The sequence below is a fragment of the Tachysurus fulvidraco genome, chromosome 21, assembly GCF_022655615.1.
Source record: "Tachysurus fulvidraco isolate hzauxx_2018 chromosome 21, HZAU_PFXX_2.0, whole genome shotgun sequence".
Taxonomy (NCBI): Eukaryota; Metazoa; Chordata; class Actinopteri; order Siluriformes; family Bagridae; genus Tachysurus; species Tachysurus fulvidraco.
Genome location: NC_062538.1, coordinates 4,263,233 through 4,287,386, shown reverse-complemented (window position 1 = coordinate 4,287,386; position 24,154 = coordinate 4,263,233). Strand labels below are relative to the sequence as shown.

Here is a 24,154-nt window from a genome sequence, read left to right as displayed (position 1 = left end):
ACTGATCTCAGACCTAAAGAGGGTCATAATTCTAAAGACAGTCACATTCTCTCTCTCTCTCTCTCTCTCTCTCTCTCTCTCTCTCTCTCTCTCTCTCTCTTCTATGTTTGCTAATTGACATGCCTTTTATTCGATCCTTTTTTCATCTCTTGAATCCTGACATCCTGTTGAACTTTTCGGGAAGCTATCTAAAGTGACGAAAGAAAGCTAACCACGTCTTCTTCGAAGCCAGGATCTGTTGTTCAGAGTTTACGGCAAACATTCGCACGGACATTGGCACGGTCATGCTCAACATAGGTCTTCGTTGGGTTTTGTTACAACCCTGAAGGATGAGAGGAAGTTCACAAAACGTACCATGATCCCGGGATGCAGTTCTGCGGCTAATCAGAAAGCTTCAAAATGACGATCTGAAACTTTTCTTTTAATAATGCCAGAAAAACCCACGTCACGTTTATGCAGCTTATGGCTCCTGACGGATTTATGACCTGGCAACCCTATAATTCAATTAAAACACATGATCTGTTCAGTCTGAATATCCTTAGCATCCTTACGTGGGTGATAACTTTAGCTGACTCCGCAGCTAGCTACGCTAACACCCTCGCTGACCTTTATGAATACATTTGTATCAAATTTAACAGGCAAATTGCGCAATTATTCTGCTTACTGTTTTGCCAGCAGGCTGCCACACTCAAGAGACACATTTGCAAACTTGCAAGTTATCTAGCTAGCAAGAACAACTCGCTAATCAGATTCTGAAAGGGATTCGAGAGCTTAGCGATACAGATGTTCAGTGGAACTGGCTATAAGATGTGTATGCTGTAGAAAAGAGTGTTTATGTCTGCGTGATCATTAGAAACCAAAGATTTCTTTCATGCACATCATTACCAAAGCTTTTGAATAAGGAAGATGTACTGAAATTGAAAGACTTTAGTCATTAGATCCGTTCCCTTCACGTCTTAAAAGAGAAACCGGAATCAAAATATTTGGAAGAAGTCTAAATAAAAATCTATTTCCTGGAGTCGAGTGATCTCTGGTACTTGAGGAACGCAGTGCAGGAAGTGTTTCCTATTCCTAGAACCAGAAATACTCGCTAAACTCTTCGCTAGACTCGAACCCTTTCTCTCATATTTTCCTGTATTTTTTTTTATCTCTCCCTCTTTTTACTGTACGTACCTCCCTTTTTTTTTCTTGTTGCTATTTATTTCTCGCTGTCTTTCTTCCCCGCTTGCTGCTTATCCCACGTTGCTAGCGTGAACCTTGCTAGACTTATCTGTTGAAGCCCTGAAACATGTTGGAGTGGATTTGCTCTCTCCTTAACCCACTTCTTTTGGCTTCAGAGACTCTCTGAGCATCCGCATAAGTGCAGACTTTCTGTGCCTCTCGTCCTGCTTTAGAGTTGATTTATAAAACGTCCAGACGCTTTGTCAGAGCGATAACCTGTCTGTCTATTTTGGGAATCTCTCCAGTCGGGTGTGATCTTTTTAACATAGGGGTCATAAAAACAAATAAAAAATTCTGTACCTACTCGATCGGTTTTTAAAGTAATTAATTAATTATATCGATATGCATTTTATTTAAAGATATATACAAATATTTTTGACATTTATTATTTACATTATATTTATATTTATTACATTTATTTTGTCATTCGATTTTCATTTTTTTATTTGTTATATTTATATGCATTTATTAGGATGTATCAGATTATTATATAGTTTTTATTTTTATTATATTTCTAAGCATTTTATTTAGAGTTTTTAGATTTTTTTAAATATTTTTATTTACATTATATGTATGTGCATTTTATTTAGAGGTCTTATATTTTTACTATTTTTTAATTTATATTATTTAATTTTTTTTTTTATAAAAATATATCGATTTATATTTTGCTATAAAATTTTCTTTTTGTTTCACATTTAAAGATCAGTGGGCTTGATAAAGTATTGTTCCATTCCAGAGATAAATCTTGACTGATTTACTTAAACATCTGACAGTTTATTGATTTATCTAAGAGACATTAACCCCTGGGCAGCTGAGGGTTAAGAGTCGAGGGGCAGCTCGTTGGTGGGATTGGACTTCCCAAGCGTCCAATCAATAATCACTGAGCCACCAGCTCTCACAGCACTGCTGCACAGCTTAAACATGGCAGTGTCTTCTTACACAGCATCGACCGTTAAAGCTTTTCCGGTTAACGTTTGCTCGATTATCAGGAGATCACAAGTTCACATGGATGGGAGCGATTGGTGTACCTTCTTTTGCCTGTCAATCACATTGACACTGGCCAATGGTGAGCTTGGTATGTGGGAGCTCGTGTTCGTGTGGATGTGGTAGCTTAGTGTAGAGGTCTTCTCGGTTCTAAAGAAATGGACCCGACCCGAAGTGACCCCAATCACTTTTTACCCGAACCCGAAGTGCATAATTTTTTTTTTTTAAGAAAGACCCGACCCGAGACAAACCCGAAAAAATTTGACCCGAGTCCGACCCGACCCGTTGGCATTTCTGTGTGTTTGTTTGTTTGGAATATTGCAGCCTTTTTCTACCTAAGTTGCCCACTATGTTCTATGTCTCTTGACCATGTTCTATGTCTCGTGACCATGTTCTATGTCTCGTGACCATGCTCTATGTCTCGTGACCATGTTCTATGTCTCGTGCATGGTCACGAGACATAGAACATGGTCACGAGACATAGAACATGGTCACGAGACATAGAACATGGTCACGAGACATGGAACATAGTGGGCAACTTAGGTAGAAAAAGGCTGGAATATTCCAAACAAACAAACACACAGAAATGGACAAACCATACAGGAATGGACAACTCATTACCTTTAAAATCTTTAATGTACTGCTAATGACATCACCCCCCCCCAGAAGCTCAATAGCCTTAACTCTTTTTTACCCCGAGTCTAAATAAAATACAATTTGTGCTTGTTTGTTTGTGTCCATGTTCACTTTTGAATGTCTTTATCACGTCTCACTCCACAGCGGTGGTTAATAGGAAGCTCATATAAAAGTAAACACTCAGGATTTTACGAATTTATGTTCAATTCATGTTTTATACGTATTTCTGTTTTTATCTAGTCTACTTGCAGCAATATATTCATAGAAAAGTTCCAAAAAAAAAAAAGAAAAAAAAGGAAATCAATTTGTTTTTCCACACAAATGTTTTTCTCTTCAGAGTAAATGTTGATATCAAACCTATTTCTGCTCTCTGAGACGCTCCAAGTGTTGGTCCATAAGAAGCTAATATTTATCTACAGCCACTAAAACTCAACAGAGGGAAAAAACACACGTCTAAAACTCACTGAAAACAATTGTGGATATTTTTATTTTGACTTGTGGCCAGAAGATGATTTATTTCTTTATACCGATTGGACATCAGACTACTGGTAAAAAGCATTAAAAGAGCTGAAACGCATCGATTCTTATAGTTTAACAAACGAATAAGCAAGTTCTTGAATCCAAGGCAGAGGAGACTCGATGCAGATGAGCCCTCTGGAGACCTTTCGAGATAAAAAGGCAAGTCTTTGGCTAGCATTTGACTACGACCTCTGACGTCTCATCACATGTAAAGACTTCATTTGAGTCACATTAGCGTCTTCGTTTTCATATCCTCTATTGATGAAGCGTTAAACTGCAAGGTGACTGAGTTACGTAAGTATCTCCGGCTGCACTCTATTAGATATTTGGTCTGGTGCACCACAGGTCTCCAAATCCGAATCCTTTCACGTTCCTTATCCTGGAAATATCTTAATAGCTTAATACAATTGGGAAAAAGCTCTCCCTAACGACCTGGAGTCACATGTGTACCGTATAACGTAGCAAGAGCTGGGATTTGTGAACGAACAGCGTGCCGTAGCATCGAGGTTATTTAATCACATTTTTATTTGTATAGCTTTTTTTATAATAGACATCGTCGCTAAGCGGATTTAAGGAAAGAATCGACTGTGTTTGAAGCATGTATTTAAAGTTTGGATTTTGAATGTTAACGTGGGTTTATTTTCCTTCTCAGATTGTTTACAATTGTAAAAAAAAAAATCCTAACCAACCAACCAGCCAACTAAATGTTTAGTGCATAAGGGGTTTTAGTAGGTTTTATTTCTTATGGCATCTACTAATGAGCTAAATATGACGGTTTTTTAGGCTTTTATTCTTTAAAAAAAAAACAAAAAACAACTTGTGTGCTTGCAATCTGCAAATTTTTATTTATTTATTTATTTATTTATTTTCCCCTGCTGTACATGTGACGGCCTTATTACAGTCTCGGCGAGAGCTCACACCTGAGATGGCTTGTTCTTTAACAATCTGTCTCATTATAGTGTCGAAAGACAAACGCTACTGCAGCATGGTGTACCTTGATTTCCCTCCCCTACACCCCCTAATGGACCCTAATGCAGGCTTCTAGGGATTCATAAGCCTTGAAAATTAGCCTGTCAATGAAAATGGGTCTCGGTGAAAACAGGTAGTCGCTTAGAACACGAAGAAAATAAACCGGCCGCTAACAGAGCGATCATTCTCAGAGCGACGAAAAAGCAAGCTCTCCGTCTCCTATTATGAAATTAAGACATACGACGTGTTTATACTGTACAGATCTAGCCTGACGCGACGACCGGTCAGATCTGTAACTATTTTTAAGCACGCTTTTCTTCACCTTTTGTCAATGCAGATGAATGGACCATACTCGCTTATTATTATGCTCGCAGAGTGAATTGCCGTTAGCTGCCGGTGTTACAGCCCAGAGAGGAGAAAGGATAAATAACAAAGGTGATGCCGAGACGTAGTGCATTCTTCACAGGGAGCACACTTAGGCAGAACAGCCTGCTGAAAAAGTCATGAATACAAAAAGGGAAAGAAGGAGAAAGCGGGAGAGAAACAGGTGTCTGACAGTCAGGCCACGTGCCAAGGCAAACACGCTGAAATGACCCAAATGGCCCATGGTGAGACTGGAAATGGAGGAAGACGGTTCCGCTGGAGCAGCTATTTTCACCAGCAGTTCAATCAGACGCACTGACATGATTCGGGGCAAAACGAACACATCCTCCTTATGTTGCGCGACTGTACCGGTCACCACGGTCGGCTAGCCCTGCTGCTTGGGTAAACAGGAAAAAAAAAAAAGAAGTGCAAAAAAGACAATAATGCTCACCGAACCCGGTCTAGGATGGGATTTTAAAAGGTCAAGGGTTTATTGCAATCTGGTGATTTGACATTTATGGAGTAATATAGCACTACTACTATTTTAGGGAAAAAATAAGCACCAGAGCAGATCTGTGACGGCGCTCCTCCTCCTACCCTCTTCCTTCTCTTTCTTCTATTTAGTAAGGTATTCACTCACTTTACCGCTCGCTCTACCAAACAGAGCCGTGTAGTCGCTCAAGACAAAGAGCTGGACCTGCTGGTGTTTGATCAGACTTATGAGCATTATTCGTTCAAGCCCTGCCTCGCGGGGTAGAGCAAAATCCGTGAGCTTTTATTATAATTGCAAAGGTTACAAGTCTCTGCTGTGTTCTTCTAGCACTGAAGTAATTGCTAACAAGTGTGACTCATTACAGCCAGCAGAAGGTTCCAGGCTGTCCTACTCCTTGTTGATCACTTTTAAGCAAGGCCAGTTTCATCGCTCGATTAGGGAGCAAGAGAAAATGTCAAATTTCAGCGAATCATGTCAAAGCCCAAATCTAATTCGATTCCACAGAGCGACCCGACGGAACCTCAGAAGCTTTTAACACGAAAGCCGCACGATTGCCGATAAGGTGTGACCAAACGAGCAGATCTTACCACCCTCACTCGTTTCCGTGAACGCTCCAGTCTACCGTTCTACCTGCTGGCACGTGTACAGGACCCCGTTGCCATAGAAATCAGTTCTTCAGCAAATGACCTGAGTGCACTTTCTCATTTTAGTGCTCGGTTTTCACTATTTAAAGCACATCGTGTCACAGTTAGACGTGAAGTCTCGCCATTTCTCGTATGGATCAGTTATGAAAAAGAACACATCCAGTTTTCTGGCATTCTTAAAAAAAAAGACTCAGTGTGCAAATGAACAAATCTCAGCAGGATAAATATACACATGTACAGAAGCCATGTATACTGTACATGCACAGGACACCAGGGAGCCACCTGCCGTTTCTATAAACTCTCCGTTCCGGCTCTCCTTCGGCTGGCGTCGGCTCTCTGTTTAGCTCTGACACCGGTTGGTGTTAAGATCCAACAAACTGGCCCGAGATTTAAATCTGCCTTCCAAATGCACAGATGATCTCAACCTTCTCACTTCGTCTCATGAATGTCAGGAGGATTTCAGTCCTAACAATAATGTTTCTAATGCTCTGTTGTGGAAAAAAAAAAAAAAAAAAAAACAGAGTGCAGATTGTTAGCACTCTCACTCGAGTGAGCGTAGGAGTAGTAAAAGAAAGGAAAAGATAAAAATGACTGGGTATGATCATGACTTTGAGTCACTGAGTCCCAACCCACTTTTATTCACACAGCCTACGTGGAGCTGGACCCTGTGGGCTTCAGATGCTTCATAGCAGGTTTGGGGAGCACAGGTAGGTTCCTCTGAGCACCTGTACACATCTTCTCCAGGTGTTCCACCCACTCTCTCTTCCCTGCTGCTGTTCACTAACCAGTCTTCTTCAGACCCACGGCTGCTTTTGTGTGTATTGTGTCTTTGTGGAGTTTCTTATCTTCTGCTCCTCTTTGTGTGTATCTGTGTCTGTTTATCCTGCTGTGCCATGGTTTGTGTTATGGACTAAGTTTTTCTTTCTGTCGCAAATCCCGGAGCTTTTGGTGGCTTTGGTAATTGTGCTAGTAGCAAATAATATGGGGTTTGGAACCTGCTTAAGTCACCAACAAGACCTGTGGGGTGTGGGGGCGGAGCTAACTGCACTGCTTACTGCTGATTGGTTACATGTCAAAGTAGGTATGACACCTTAGACATGAACATAGATAGATAGATGACAGACAGACAGACAGACAGACATAGATAGATAGATAGATAGATAGATAGATAGATAGATAGATAGATAGATAGATAGATAGATAGATAGATAGATAGATAGATAGATAGATGAAAGACAGACAGAAAGATAGATAGATAGATAGATAGATAGATAGATAGATAGATAGATAGATAGATAGATAGATAGATAGATAGATAGATAGATAGATAGATGAAAGACAGACAGAAAGATAGATAGATAGATAGATAGATAGATAGATAGATAGATAGATAGATAGATAGATAGATAGATAGATAGATAGATGAAAGACAGACAGACAGACAGATAGATAGATAGATAGATAGATAGATAGATAGATAGATAGATAGATAGATAGATAGATAGATGAAAGACAGACAGATAGATAGATAGATAGATAGATAGATAGATAGATAGATAGATAGATAGATAGATAGATAGATAGATAGATAGATGAAAGACAGACAGATAGATAGATAGACAGACAGATAGATAGATAGATAGATAGATAGATAGATAGATAGATAGATAGATAGATAGATAGATAGATAGATAGATAGATGAAAGACAGACAGACAGAAAGATAGATAGATAGATAGATAGATAGATAGATAGATAGATAGATAGATAGATAGATAGATAGATAGATAGATAGATAGATAGATAGATAGATAGATGAAAGACAGACAGAAAGATAGATGGATCAATAGATAGATAGATAGATAGATAGATAGATAGATAGATAGATAGATAGATAGATAGATGAAAGACAGACAGAAAGATAGATAGATAGATAGATAGATAGATAGATAGATAGATAGATAGATAGATAGATAGATAGATAGATAGATAGATAGATAGATAGATAGATGTTTTGTTGTCTATAATTTTTATCAGTCCTGGTTCTAATAAGCCTTGTTGCTCATTTTATTGCAGCTAATATAAGATTGTTAAGAAAGCAGCTAAAGAACAAAGTCAGTCCAAGCCTTTAATCCATAAGAGAGCAGACAGAGTGATACGCTACAGGGTTTATTCCTTCTCTGTCAAAGCTGCTTGTGGCTGAACTCGCAGAGGTCAAACCGAATAAAGGCTTTACAGATAGAAGTCACAGGGAAAGTCCAAAAGAATAGTCAAATGTCCAGGAGCAAGGTTAAGGCACGGAAAAAAGGCAAATGTGGTAATGAGGCTCAGTACTTCAACTCGAGAACTCGAGAGAATGTGTGTGTTGTACAGTGTGTAGTGGATAACCCAGGAAGTAGACACGGGATAGGAAATAGCAAATTAGCAAAGAGGAAAGACTACAAAGGAAGAGCTTCCTATAAAATATCTCACTATGATGTCACACTTGTTATCAATATGCTGTTTCCTTTGAAGCTTAAATGAAGGCTGATAGAAGCCCTGACACGCTTCTGTGTTCTTCAAGCATTCAAAGACACTGTGTTGTAATGGTTGAAAGCCTTAACACTGATTGGATGACAGGCTAATACATCATTCCGAGTCCCGCCCGGACGCACTGCCTCACCGGTGGGAAACGAAACAGTAATAAACACCTGACAAATCAACAGTTTTATAAAAACCGGTATTGCTTAGTTTTTAATGACGACGTCATTGGGAAAAAGTGTAAATAAAATGCGTGATATTTTGTGACGGTTATATATCTTTAGGTCTAGATAGCTAGCTAACCGTCATCAGTGACATGATCGAGCGTTTCGAAATGATTTTAAGCCCTGCTTTCGATTTAAAAAAATACTAAATAAATAAAAAATAAATAGAAATGATAGTTTCTATAGTAACAACCCACGACTCAGTAGAAAGTCTAATCTGAATAATTAATGAATTTTAAACATTTAGGGTATCACACCACATCATCACAGATTATATCCCTTTAACAGCATCCCCCCCCCCAGGTGTGTTGTTTTTTTTTTAATATCTTTTGTTGATGTGTTTCTGATATGAATCACTAAAATGATTATTTATAAATCATTAAAATGATATTTCATGAATCCTTAAAATGATTATCCACGAATCACTAATATCATAATTTCTCATAATAATATCATTTTGTCGATTGGTTTCTAACATGATTCACTAAAATGATTCACTTTTGAATCACGATTCGTTTTTTTTGTATTCGCACGATTCCTGGATCTGTTTTGATTAAAAATTCTCTGTTTTGTTAGGAGACCCACGGTTAATATTTTAAAAGCCTTAACCTTTTTTTAACCACTTGTTCTTCAACTCATTAGATTTTTGAACCCGTCTAGTTTGCAGTGGATTCGCCGCTCTTTTCTTTACACCGGTTGGCTTTGATTTTTCCCACCTATCATTGACAGACTTGCTCGCTACTCCGTATTTAGCTAGGTTGCAAACCCTGACGCTAACATGCTATGTAAATAAATATATAAATATATCTCAAGCTGCGTATAGACAGTAAAGTCATCACAGTTGTTTAAACAGCGAAGCCATACACACACTGGGTGGTGTTTAGGAGCCCCCCAGAGGGCACAGCTGGCTGTCTTCTGTTCTCACCAGCACTTTTTTGACAGCTTAGCACACTCGTGCATGCCAGCGCTAATCGCTTTTCTGTGCCAACTCCAGGGCTTTAGTGACACCAGGTATCTCGTGATTAAACAGTATTTGGTTAATGCAGAGTAATTGAATGTGGAGCCAATGTGAAATCCGCGAGCAGTAACACAAACTCGAGGCAGGAGGGTGAAAACGAGCCTCGCGTACTGATACGGCTCGAGCTCGAAAACAAGCCCCGAGCCGCGTATTATAAACGCGGTACGAGGCAACGTGTTTGAATAAGAGACACTGTCGTTTACATGGCAAGGTGAAGGTGAATACAGCGAGAACTGTGACGCACACAGAACCTTACAATACGAAGGTCATGACATTTGATATGGAAAAGTAGCTCATTGTTGTTTTAAATAGAATTTGCATGAACATAGTCCTGTTCTGTGGCAAGCTGTCGGGTTTTCTGGGCCAGAAAAGTGGCAACAGAAGGATGAAGTGAGGATATTATTCAGAAACTCATGTCAGTGCCAGACTCAGCACCAAACCTCAACTCCCATTCTGCACCCGTGGCCTACAAACACGGCTGTCACTGACACTGACACGTCACAACTCCCAACAAACAAGTTTATTATTTAGTTTATTAGATTCTGGATTTGCCCTGATTTCCCTTTCAGCCTGTTTTTCACCCTAACATTGTCTTCCAAATTAGATTTGTTTGCATTTGCTTGTCTTCGTGTAAAAGAAAAAAAAAACCAAAACAATAAACTTTAGCCATGCGACAAAATACATAAATGTAATTTAGTTGCAGTTATAATATTTGGCCACTAGGTGCATTAACGTCTCTGGGGAGCTCAGTGATTAATTTTTTTCAACTTGTTAATCGTTATTTTAATATGTGTCTAGATTCAGGCGCTTTTTTTAATCAGCTGATTATTTGGTTGTGTTGCAGGAAGCCTGACCCTGGCAGAGCTGGGTGTGTGTGAGCCTCAGCAGCAGAGTGTGTATTGTTCAGACCTAGGCCTGGTGCAGCAGGGATACTCTCTGAGCGCCGGCTACGATGCCGACTCTGATCCCGAAGGCCTGATGACGCCGGAGCGTGCCGTCCAGATCTGGAGAGGTCAGGGCCTCAAGTCACACCACAGCTCGGGCTTGTCCAGTCCTGACCAGTCAGCACTCACCCTCACCGACTCGGAAAACGAACACAAAACCGACGACGAGTCAGGTAGGACAGCGGAACACGGGTCAAGGACTGTGTGGGACGTTGAGAGTGAGAGTGTGTGTGAAGCGTGAAACGACTGGGCGGTAGTGTGTGAAGGACAGTGAGCGATCATGACATGAGAAACTTGTCAACCTGAAAAGAAATAGATGTACGGAAAGTCAAACTAATCAAAGTTGAGACCATTTTATTCATCTTGGCTTGTAGTGGCTCAAATGTTGGCGCATTATTTTAAACTAGTTTATTCCTGTAGGTTCACTGAAGCATAGATCTGTGATGATGATGATGATGATGATGATGATGATGATGATGATGTGTTGTGACTCACAACCCGCGTTGATCTTGCTCTATTTATTATTGACGTCTTTTATGGTGTTTTCACACCTATAGTCAGGACCAAAAGTAAAAAATGACCCATTGTAGCTTTTTATCAGTTTTTGGTTCCTTTTCACACCACACTGATCGTTCTGTTCCGCATCAGTTGAAACGAACCAAAATGCAGTCATGTGATAACATCCACATCACTCATTGGCCACATGTCTTTGAGCGTATTTCCTAAACTGCTTCTCGATTGGTCAGAATAAACGTGCGGGAAATTTCAACGAAACTCCGGAAGTAAACAAAAAGAGGAAAATACAGCATACACCATGGAGAGACGACCGCACGCTGCATTTATGTTCGTGGTTGTAATCTACTACATCGCTCGTATACAGCATTCTATGCAAAGTCTTAATTTTCAGAATGAAGCGCGGATGTGGCTTGAAAATATCATTTTAATGCACCGCAAACGGCGAAGACGCATCGCAAGACACTTCAGGAGGCGGCGAGCATTACTTTTGCGAAACTGTGACATGCTTATCTTCCGAAAATATTGCCAACGACCCACTACGGCAGCTGGTTTAGTCCAAAATGCGCAATCCTTTTTTGCAGTCAGGTCTATTCGATCTCGGATCGTGTTCTCACCACAAACGAACCGTACCAGAGTTCGTTTGAAAGCGTGCCGAGACCACCTCTTCAAGGAGGTCTCACACTTGTTTGGTCCGCTTTTGGTGCGCACCAGAGTTCGATTGCTGCATTCTCACCTGCCCAAACGAACCGCACCAAACGAGCAATCGACTCTGGTACGATTCAACCGAACTAATCAAGGCAGGTGTGAAAGCACCCTTACTCTGGCTTAATGCTTTGCACATTTTACTCAGACCTCCATGGTTCAGGGTTCACAGCTCTCACTTTATATATCGCAGTAGGAATATTTCCTCAGTCATGATGTAAACAAGCTTGTCTATAAACTCGTTCTAACCTAGATTCCTTTTCACAATTAAAGCAGTATTTCTAATTCCTGAACGCTAGACCAACACGGTAACGTTTATGCCCTTTCAGTTGCATCTACTGTATATTGAGAATATGTTTCATCTTGCACTAATCCTAGACAACTTTCATTTTATTTATTAAATTAATAGGCCTCTTGTTTATACAAAGAAACCAAGCATAATATTTAGCATAATATTGTGTACAGATAAACCTATAGATTTACAGTCAGTGAATGCTAACAAGCTAAAAAATACAAACCATACACAACCTTGTAGTGAAACGTACACCCTACTGTCCGTGCCATGAAACTAAAATGAAAATTGAGTTAGAATAAAAACAGCTATAGAATTATCTGTAAAGGGGCAAATATATTACTCTGATTTTTTTCTGAATACGTGAAGGAAATGAATCAAGTTATCAGTTACTACGTTACTGAGAGATTCCTTTTATTCAGCCTTCTTCTGATATTTAAGAACTATATATATATATATATTCTATTAAACTATCGCTTGTGTACACGTCCACTTATTTATTTATTTTTTTTTCACTTTTAATCACATCTTTCATACTTTTGCTCACTGACACGATTCTCCTGACTGACTCAGTTCACCACCTGACTCAATGAATCTTTTTGTTCGCCACATCATTCTTGTGTACGCACAAAACTGATGCAATGATGTACCAAAAAGTGACACAATGTAAACAGGAAGGACTTTTTTTTTCTCCACTGAAGCCTTCGTAATAGATGACAAGAATCAGTATTTCATACCGTCGCAATATAAACGTTCGAACAAGGTTGCATTCCCTTGAACACTGAATCGGAGTGGGTGTGAAAGCTCATTCTTAATATTTATTTTTTCTAAAGCATATTATGAAACAAAAAGAATCTATAATTAAAAGTTATTTGTATGTCACTCAAACTGCCGGAACAAACCGCGTATGCTTGTCAAAAATGTTAAGCTTCAGTCAAATTCGTAGGCATCAGTTGAATGAATCAATAAATCCAGGAACGAATCGGAACAAATGACTCGGAGTCATTTAAAAGACTACAACTTAATAATGTATAAAAGTTTGGATTCAGACATACAGCCTTGTTATCCCACCAGTCAAGACACGAGTCTTTGTATTGTGAAGTCACCACTGGTTACCATAGTAACAATGTTTTCAGTAGGTGGTAATAGCAGTGCACTTGACAACAAATCAACTATCGTGCGCTTAAAGTGAATCAGAGATTTAGTGTTTCTGTTTACATTTACATTTATTATAAATGTACTGCATTGGGCAGGCGGTCTAATCCAGAGCGACGTACAAAAGTGATTTATTAATGAGTACACTGGTTTACACCGGAAGAAGCAGTGGTGAACTGGTGTCAGGGTCATGGGTAGCGAAGGCTTATCGATGTGGGGAGCGAAGCCTGGCCCGTGTGGTGTGGTCCAAACGATGAGCTACTGTAGCTCAAACTGCTGAAGAAGTTCATTCTGGTTCTGATGGAAAGGTGCCAGAATATACAATAGCTCCCAGTCAGGGGCCCATGTTGACCCCTGTCCACCACTGGTCCAGAACTGGACCACGGAGCAATGGAAGAAGGTGGCCTGGTTTGATGAATCATGTTTTCTTCATGTTGATGGAGAACACATGGCACCAGGATGCACTAAGGGAAGAAGGCAAGCCGTGTGATGCTTTGGGCAATGATCTGTGTGATGCTTTGGGCAGTGATCCATGTGATGCTTTGGGCAGTGATCCGTGTGATGCTTTGACACGTACCACCTACTTCAGCATTGTTGCGGACCTTGTGCACCCTTTCATGGAAACGGTATTCCCTGATAGCTGTAGTCTCTTTAGCAGGATATTGGACCCTGCCACAAAGCAAAAATGGTGCAGGACCGGTTTGAGGACCGGCACAACAACGAATTTGAGGCTTTGACTTGGCCTCCAAATTCAGATCGCAGATCTCAATCCAATCGATCGTCTGTGGGATGTGCTGAACAAACAAGTCTGATCCGTCCAGACCCCACCTCACAACTTAGAGGAATTAAAGGATCTGCTGCTAACATCTTGGTGCTAGATACCACAGCACACCATCAGGGGTCTTGTGGAGTCCATGCCTCGATGAGTCAGGGCTGTTTTGGTAGTAAAATCAGGACCAAGACAATGTGTCAGAGAGTGTACTGTATGTAAGTAGAGTGTATGCATCTAATAAATGTCATGGCTCATGTCGTCCGTATAATACTGACTTTGTATTAGAGAGGACTTTAATGAAAACGTTCAAACGCTGATAAAGACTGAATGTTGTTTTTTTTTTGTGTAATGTCTGATGTTCTCTCACATTTTGTCGCCCGGGTAATTATCACATGAACGGTGCCGAAAAATGTTCCTGCACCTGCTACATATTTCCTGGATTTTGCATTCTGCAAGTGAAGCACTTATCTGATCTGTAATTACTGTTTATCTGAACCGTTAGGGCTTGTAGATTATGTGTGGATTTTTTTTAATTTATTTTAAACCAAAGGCAGTTTACAGAAAAATAAATAAATAAATAAATAAATAAATAATCGATAGTGAAAGTGATCGTCGAAACGTTTTGTTCTTTATTTATTTCTTCATACTTGTCTTTCTCCTTTACTTCGATTAGACCTTCTGCATGCAGCCTTTCAGGAATTGTCGCAATAGTGCTCTGTGACACAGAGTGCAGAGGACATTTCAGATGACAAGCAGGAAGCCAGACAGCCGAATACCAGATGCCATTCACGTTCCCGACTTTCCCGCTTTACCCGATTAACCCGCGGCTAGCGTTTTTGCTGTTTATTTGCTAAGCTCCATCTTCATTAGCGGCCGCGTCGCTCTCGCTCCGTGCTTCTTTTCCTAGCGTGAAATGTCCGCTTTAATGAAATAATGGCTTAAAGTTCCATTGCTCGCGTCAGTCAGTTAGTGAATATACACAACACAAGAGATCATTTTAAAAATATATATTGAATCTATTCTATCCATAATCAAATCATTTTTAGGTAAAAAAAAACAACACAAAAAGGCAAAACGGATTCACTATTAACTGATAATACTGTAATACAAACGTTTATTACACCTAAGATAAAATATATTATCATACATTTCTGTAGTCAATAAGGACACACCTACTTCGTTTCACGTCGTTAGACGTCGTTTAAAAACGACAGATCGGCGACGAGATTATAGGTCAAATGTTTGCATGCATTCAAGCTGTCTGTGTCTTGAAACAGATGATTACATGAAGCTTCAAGGAATGAGTTTAATGACGTTTAGAAGATTCTGATCGGTTCATTTTCATAATCAGGAGTTCATTAGAAATTGAACCGTTTGTCCGTTAATCGCTAACGATTAGCGCCGGGCAAGACGAGGAGACGTGAGGCTTTTAATCCGAGATTGCCGTCTTCATTTTGAAGCACGGTGGTGGAAGCATCGTGTTACGAACCCCTTTGAAATGAAAAACATGAGCAAATGAACACCGGTTCGGTCGGAAGGGACGGACATCGTGAGTATTGTGAGGAAATTGTCGAAGACCGCCACGAGTGTTTGATTCAAGTTGCAAAGACATGAAAATCAGATACCGTAAATAAAAGCTGAAGCGAATCGAACGAAGAAGAGTGTGTACGGTAAACAAAGAGCGGTGTGGGGAAAAAAAACCCTCCCTGACCCTGATATATAATCACACCCACACGTCACTCATAATCATCTGTACATTCTGTTTGTTATTGTTCAGGAAACTCTGTTAAACACAATTTACATGCGCTCTAGATTAGTCGGTGTTAAAATTAGCCTATTGGTTTACACGTAACATGCTCGCTTTTATTCTAGGTTCATTAGCGAGCTAACTGTACTAGCTGCCCACACACGCAAGCACACACACACACACACACACACACACACACACACACACACACACACACACACACACACACACGCCCGTGTCACTGAGCTCTGCTACTGTTTTCCAACCTGGAGCTTTTTTTCCGTAGCCTTTGTGGACACAATTAACGAGAGGACATATGGAAGAATCGCACTGAGATGAAGCAACAGTTTTTACGGTTTCGTGGATGTTTACGTTCGTATAGCCGAGGAAACATTAGACCACGCGTGCCCCCCCCCCTCCCCCTACCCCACACCCCTACCTCCATCCGAGACCCCTAATTTATATATATTTATATATATATATATATAATATTATATTATATAATGATTTATTACAGCTGTTATTTACTAGCTTTTCTGTATCTGTTTAGAAGACCATTATCTTTACATTGCGAATAATAAATGGGACGGAAATAGAAATGGACTCAGTGAAGCGTGGATATTACACAGTTATGCACAGCAGGTCATGTTTTGCTCTTTCAATAAATGAGCTTTTTTTTTTTTTTTTTGGTTGTTGTTGTTGTTTTTTATTTTTTATTTTTTTATTTGATCTACATCCCACACATCTCTCCCTGAGCTTTACACTTTTATCGGTAACAACAGGCTGTGTGTCGGTGTGTGAATCCGCTAACACCTGCGTCTTCTGTATACCGCGCGCACCGTTCGCCGATCTTCTTTACCTTCTTTAACGCTAACATCTGAGGCGACGTCGTTCCAGATCAGCTTCTTAATGAACGCCCGGGGAATTTATGTGTTAAAAAAACAAAAAACAAAAAGAAACGTTTGCTGTGAAGGTCATTAAATCCATCCCAAAAAATTAAATAAATATATCAGATCAAATCGATAAAATGAATCGTTTGCATTGTTTCGGCGCTGATACCCGCCTCGCGGTGTCACTTTCTCTACTCGCAGACGGATGTGTAATCGCTCTCTTCTTCCATCCTCCTGTTTTTACCTCTGACTGTGCTTCAGTCTGGCCACCCAGGTGTTTGATTTGGCTTTTCTTTAAAGGGATTCCCTACGTGTGTGCCACAGTGTGTGTGTATTTATATAGATTTCTTTAAATGTGAGCGCAGTTAGACTCTAGCCTTTAATGCATCCTCGCCATGGGAACTAATTAATAAGGACATTGAAGCAAGACCCAGTTTTGATCAGCAGAACGCTGTGTGACTAACCATGGTGGCTTTTCTCAGGGTTTAGTGCTGTGTGTGTGTGTGTGTGTGTGTGTGTGTGTTCTAACAGTGACTTAATAGTATATAGTGAGACATACGGCTAAGTACGGTGACCCATACTCAGTTTGTTCTCTGTATTTAACCCATCCAAAGTGCACACACACAGCAGTGAACTCACACCCGGAGCAGTGGGCAGCCATTGGGAGCAGTTGGGGGGGCTGTCGGTGCCTTGCTCAAGGGCACCTCAGTCGTGGTATTGCCGGCCCGAGACTCGAACCCACAACCTTAGGGTCTCCATCCTATGAAAGAGGATAGTGCAACATCGCAATGATCAAAACTTCCTCTATTTTTTTTCTCTTCCCGAAGAGGCCAAACGCTGTGACGTGTCAGTCTTCTGTCGGTCACACGTCTTCACACGAGACACATTCGCTACAGAGTTCAACGGACGTGACATCGGACAGCGGCAGACCTCCGATCTCCAGCCTTCACGTGCGTGTGAACGGAAGTAATCGTTAATGCTACCTGGATGCATTAAAGCTCGGAAATATCCAAGCACCAACTAGGAAAACTAGGAAAGCACCAACTAGGCCGCTGCTGTGATCATGCAGTGAGACGACACCAGGGAGAAACCTTGTGAGGAACCAGACTCCAACGACTTGGACGTAAACCGGTGGAAATGTTTAACGTACTGTATCCACTCCGGACCTCCATGCGAAACCCACTGATTATTCGATTCCACAGTCTTCCCGACCCGGACCTTGCCGCCTCCACCGCTCAGGCCTGGATCGTGTCATTGTTCGAGGAAAGCGATGTGATTAGAAAAGAAAGAGCGCTCATTAAAATGCCAGTGTGGCTGTGTTTGTTATTCACACTCTTTCAAGTTGGCCGTTCCTGTCAGATCGGTGCCGAGCAGAGTCCGGCGTTCAGCGCTGGGAGACAGACCAGAGTCATTATACATGCTGCGCACTTTGTGGACTTTGGCTTCATTAAAACAAATTCTAAAATGCTGGTTTAAATCCCGCTAAGCCCAAGCCCAGGGTTGGGATATGAATGACATATCCCAACCCTGATAGAAATCTGCTCAGCGACTGCACGAAGAAGGCACAGCGTAGATTAGAGACGCAGACTCCTGCGAAGTCGGACGACAATGAAACTCTGAATAATGATGAGTCTCGGTTTCGCTCAACGGTACAGTATAGAAAAGCCGCAGCTTTCTAGACCACCGGTTCGATGGGACTTAATGAGGCTGACGCGGCTTTGATGGCTTTAAAGCGTGAACGGATTCGCGTGGGGAGACGAATCTGGGGTGCCGTCTCTTTCCTGGAATATTCTGGAAGTAAAACCTTCCTGCACGGAACACCTCAGGTTGCTATGGGCGACCACCCGAGCTAGTGAATCAGCTGGACAGGTTGAGCACTTTCACACATTACTACTATCTTTAATCTATCACTTAAAGCAATGCCTAGCATACAGGTTTATTTCACATTGATTCTGGACAGGATTATTTATTTTAGGTCGTAAATACCGAAACATTACACAGCTCAGTGGGGAAGAAGGGTCTGAGTGCAATAAATAAATAAATAAATAAATAAACAAACTGGATGTAGTCATATGTATGTAATAAATTCTATTATAAAACAATAAACATTATTAAACATTATTAAACAGAAATTATTATATTTCTGGAATCAGATTCAGTATTTAAGCTTGGTCTATTTTTAGCAGGACCCCCCCCCAATAAATAAATAAATAAATAAATAAATAAATAAATAAGACATTCATTTCTTAAAATAAGCAAAATACCTGAAGCTCGAGACGTCTAAAAAACAGACCAAAATCTACAAACAGTCTAAAGAATCGATCGGTTCATGAACAATCGTCTCGGATCGAGTTCCCGCCGAATTGAACTTAAAATATTACGCGCATAATTAAAAATATTTAAACAATTTGCCCATAATCAAGATATTATTACTGGCTATGACTTGAAAGTCACAATGCGCCGCATACTGAATCGATGCACTGAATTATAATATTTACAATGAATATGTGAATCACTTTTTGACCTTATGAGCTCTTTTAAGGGTTAAGATGCTTTGGGAATAACTTTTATCTTTAGTAGGATCTTCTATTTCATTTTAACGCCCACGTTTAGAAAAATGTTCTTAGAATTCCGTCACTAGGAGAAACACTTCATTTTCTACCGCTTTATCCGAACTTCTCGGGTCATGGGGAGCCTGTGCCTATCTCAGGCGTCATCGGGCATCGAGGCAGGATACACCCTGGACGGAGTGCCAACCCATCACAGGGCACACACACTCTCATTCACTCACACACTCACACACTACGGACAATTTTCCAGAGATGCCAATCAACCTACCATGCATGTCTTTGGACCGGGGGAGGAAACCGGAGTACCCGGAGGAAACCCCCGAGGCACGGGGAGAACATGCAAACTCCACACACACAAGGCGGAGGCGGGAATCGAACCCCCAACCCTGGAGGTGTGAGGGCTCATGAGAGCTCACCATGAGATGCCAGCGAATAGCTAGTGCACCTGTGATTGACAGGGGGAGGAAAAGTAAGCCCCGCCCTTTCAGAGAGCACGGCCAGTTTTCTCACGATCCCCCGACGATAAGCCGAACGTTTTCCCGTCGCATAAAAACGAATCCTAACAATTAAAAGAAAATTCAAAAACAAAACTAAAAACTAAGCTCTGTTTAAAATCAGACATTCAGAGCTTTTATAATACACTGTTAGAACTTTTAATTGAAGTGTTTAAATCAAACGTATTGTTTAGTTTAATAAAGTTATAAAGATCCATTTAACCGGCTGTAGATTAAACTCCAGATGCCGCCAATTACCGGCTTGTCACGAATCAATCACAACAAGCGGAACGCAGAAAGAACTCGACCGCGCTCGTCTGTTAGAACGTAATAGTCGAAATAGTTCCTGAAGGAGACGTGACGAGGCGTCTGCGGCGTTTTTGCCCTTTGCTTTTAGCGTTCACCGCCGAAGCTGTCAGAAGTCAGAAAGTTAACGCAGACAGCAGAAAGATTTCCTCCACATTTCATCATACCAGAGTTTGAAATGAGAGCCAAACCTGGAAACTTCAGGTGATCATCTGGTGATTGACTTCTGTGTGCGAGTGTGTAAGTGTGTGTGTGTCTACAACATCATGGCTAACACGTAGCAGGATCGCTTGATGTGTGACAGCACTAATGAATGTATTAATGCTACGTGTTGCACGCTTTGCTTATGGCTCCCTTTCCCCTTCCTTGTTGTTATTTTGCAATTGTTTTACAATCCATTAGCGTTTACTTCCTGCTCCATCGCCGCGCGCTCACGGAGCCATTTTGCCGTCACCTGGCGAGCGCGGGGAGCGGCGACAGCGCTGGGTGTTTACTTAATGTGTCGATGGCGGCAGTAAAAAAAAGAGGTAATTGAGAATTGATTTGACCGTAATGACTTTTCATATGTTCCCTGCAGACTGCTGATGCATACTGATTAAGCTGTGAGATGGCAATTTGCCACTTAATGGGGTCTGCCCTTGTCCTTTGCGCAAGACAAACCACCCATGGATAATGTGAGGGGATAAAAGAACTACGCTTTGGTTAAAAAAAAAAAACAACAACCTTGAATTCAGTGTGTAAAAGATGTGTTTTTTTTATGCTTTTCTTCTCGTTTTTTTTTGTTTGTTTGTTTTGTTTATTTCATACGTTTAAGGTTTAATTTGTGATCGAATTGCCCTGGTTGGAGTCTCGTCACCGGGTGTGCAATCTGCTGGGCATTGATCTGCATGGACAGCCAGTGACTCATGGGATTGCTGTTGATGAGACTGTCAAAAATTCTTTGAACCACTGTTGCGTCAGTCAGCTTCGTGGTCGGGTCTTCATCAGCGATCGTTTGAAGACTTCGGCAGGAAGGAATTAGCGGTGAACTCGAATGACCCTGACCTATTAGTTCCTCAGGAGCTCTTGACTGCTTAATTCCACTTGACTACCAATTGTAGACAGGACATTAGTGTCAAACAAATAAAGATGAGGTTCACTTCTGAGTCTGGTTCCTCTTGAGGTTCCTTCCTCATACTGTATCATCTCAGGGAGTTTTTCCTCACAGCCTCTGTCTTGCTCCTTAGGGATAAATGTTCGAGACGAATAGTGACTTGGTTTTAAACTTTAAACTTAAAATGTTTGATTCTATTTCTATAACTTCTGTAAAGCTGCTTTGAGACAAAGTCAGTTGTTAAAAGCGCGACACAAAGAAATTGAATTGAATTGAACATTGAATTAAAGTCGGGGGGGGGCACGGTGGCTTAGTGGTTAGCACGTTCGCCTCACACCTCCAGGGTTGGGGGTTCGATTCCCACCTCCACCTTGTGTGTGGAGTTTGCATGTTCTCCCCGTGCCTCGGGGGTTTCCTCCGGGTACTCCGGTTTCCTCCCCCGGTCCAAAGACATGCATGGTAGGTTGATTGGCATCTCTGGAAAATTGTCCACCTGTGACCCGAGGTAGTTCGGATAAGCGGTAGAGAATTAATGAATGAATGAATGAATGAATTATAAGTCTATTGTTATTCAGCTCTTTTAGTGTGACGTCTTAACCGCCCTCAAACGACACAGGTTTTATGTTTCTTGTTTCCGGTTACTTCCTGCGATCGTTGTTCTTCCTCTTTGACTTCCTGAGAAGAATAAAGCAAGATCCAGCTTCACCTCACCTTCACCAGCTTTCAGAGCTTAATTGGGTCCTTGAGCCGGGCCCTTAACCCACTCTGTGCTCTTACCCCAATTTCCAAAATTGGGAACCGAAAAGAAAGAATTCCACAGTGCTATTATGTATATGTGACCAAATAAAGGCTTCGATCTATTTTACACACTACTCTGGATTACACTTTGTTGTAAAGAAGAATAAAGAGCAGCATTTATTTAGCACAGGGTCAGCTATGATACAGCATCGCAGGAGTAGACAGGATTAAAGGCCTTGCTCAAGATCCCAACAGCAGGCGCACCGGGGACTCGAACCCTCGCCCTTCTGATCAGTCTCTACACGTTCATCTCTGCGATCTCATGACGGTCAGGATCGATTCGAGCATCTGACTTGTTTGCATTCAGACCCCAGACCACTGCTGCATCCACAGACCTTTAGGGATCTCACAAGCAGATCGTCGGCTCTGTGCATCACGCCCCACTTGCTTTCGTCTGCTGTTCTCTGTGTGCTCTTGTTTTGGTTTTGTCCTGTTTGTTTTTTACATTTATTTGTTTACTTAAATTTTGCTTACAGTCTTTTCTACAACGCCGTTTCTTTCCTAGTGTGTGCACCTGTTTCGTGTTCGACCTTTGGCTAGGATAGTTATTGATGGTTCTTGGGGAAGTGGATGCTTAGCGATGAAGCCACTGGACTACTGAATACTGAATATTGGAATACTGGAATGGTGTGAGTACAAATTCCAGGATCACCAAAGCTGTCAATTATATACATAGGTTAAGAGCATCAGCTAAATGCCATCAGTGATAAGCTTGTGGTTTTCCCATGAGTCCCTTTTCTTCTTCTTCATCTTCTTCTTCTTCTTCTTCTTCTTCTTATTATTATTATTATTGATACATTTATATCTACATTTATAGCCTTTGTGTCACACCGGCGATGGCATGGCGTAGATTTAACAGACTCAAATGCAGGGATAAAGACGAACCATGGTTTATTAGACGACAACATAACAGCAAATAACTTAACTTGAACATAATATAAACCAGAATGCGAGCACTTAGAAACTACAGTATGTGACATAAGACAAGAACAAGGTTACATACAACATGGTAACAAAACGTAAACAATGACTCGACTCACGAGGAAGGGCATCAGGAACAAACTGGGAAACAGGTGAACTCATACAAGGTACAATCACATGACAATAACAACAATACACCTGAAAGCGCCCCCTAGTGCTCCGACAGGGCATAGTCCAAGTCTCTGACGGATTGTGCAGACGCTCTTATTCATAGCAACTTACATTTATCTACTGTAGCTGAACGATTGAGGGTTAAGGTTCTCGCTCACATACTCAGCAGTGGCAGCTTTGTGGGACTGGGATTCAAACTCACAACTTTCCAATCAGTAGTCCAAGGCCTTGACCACTGAGCTGCCACATCCACTCATTCATTCATTCATTCATGTTCTACCGCTTATCCGAACTTCTTGGGTCACGGGGAGCCTGTGCCTATCTCAGGCGTCATCGGGCATCGAGGCAGGATACACCCTGGACGGAGTGCCAACCCATCGCAGGGCACACACACACTCTCATTCACTCACACACACACACACTACGGACAATTTTCCAGAGATGCCAATCAACCTACCATGCATGTCTTTGGACCGGGGGAGGAAACCGGAGTACCCGGAGGAAACCCCCGAGGCACGGGGAGAACATGCAAACTCCACACACACAAGGCGGAGGCGGGAATCGAACCCCCAACCCTGGAGGTGTGAGGCGAACGTGCTAACCACTAAGCCACCATGCCCCCCCACATCCATTATTATTATTATTATTATTATTATTATTATTTATCTTATTTCTCTGATGCTGACGTCCCGTTTCTCGACCCACGCTACGTACGTCGTGTTGCGCAGACGTCACGTGTCGCATCACCAAACATTCCTGACTTCCAGTTTTCACGTCCTTCAAAATGAGGTCAAGCAGAAATACAATAAAAGAAAACGGTGAGGATCTGATTAAAAGAGCTATTTTAGGTCTAGGCGACTCGTAGTCAGTTAATCAGATCGTTCAATCAGCGAAACCGTATTAGCGTCTGTGACAAACCTTCTTCCCTGCACAGAAACTAAAGCTGATGAAATCTGTATTTATTCAAAGACGGAAGGGAAGTTTTTTTTTTTTTTTTTTTATCACAGAGGAGACGTATTATTAAATATTTTATTACATGCGCGACCCTGAGAATCTAATATTGCACTAAAACTTCAGACAGCATGTCCTTGTTTTCTGTTTCACTTTGTACTTTTTTTTTTTTTTTTCCTTAATACTATTTCCATTTACGTGTGAACCAGAAACTGTATTTTCTTTTTCTTTTATAATGACAA

The 24,154-nt window shown here is 41.2% G+C and overlaps 1 protein-coding gene across 1 annotated transcript in view; it reads left to right on the top strand.

The window, feature by feature from the left end:
- The window catches only part of tenm2b (teneurin transmembrane protein 2b), a 322,068-nt gene that overhangs the window by 69,783 nt on the left and 228,131 nt on the right, over positions 1-24,154 (top strand). The window contains exon 3 of the mRNA XM_047805881.1: positions 10,435-10,707. Within this exon, the coding sequence (XP_047661837.1) occupies positions 10,435-10,707 (273 nt within the window). The remainder of the gene's footprint in view (positions 1-10,434; positions 10,708-24,154) is intronic.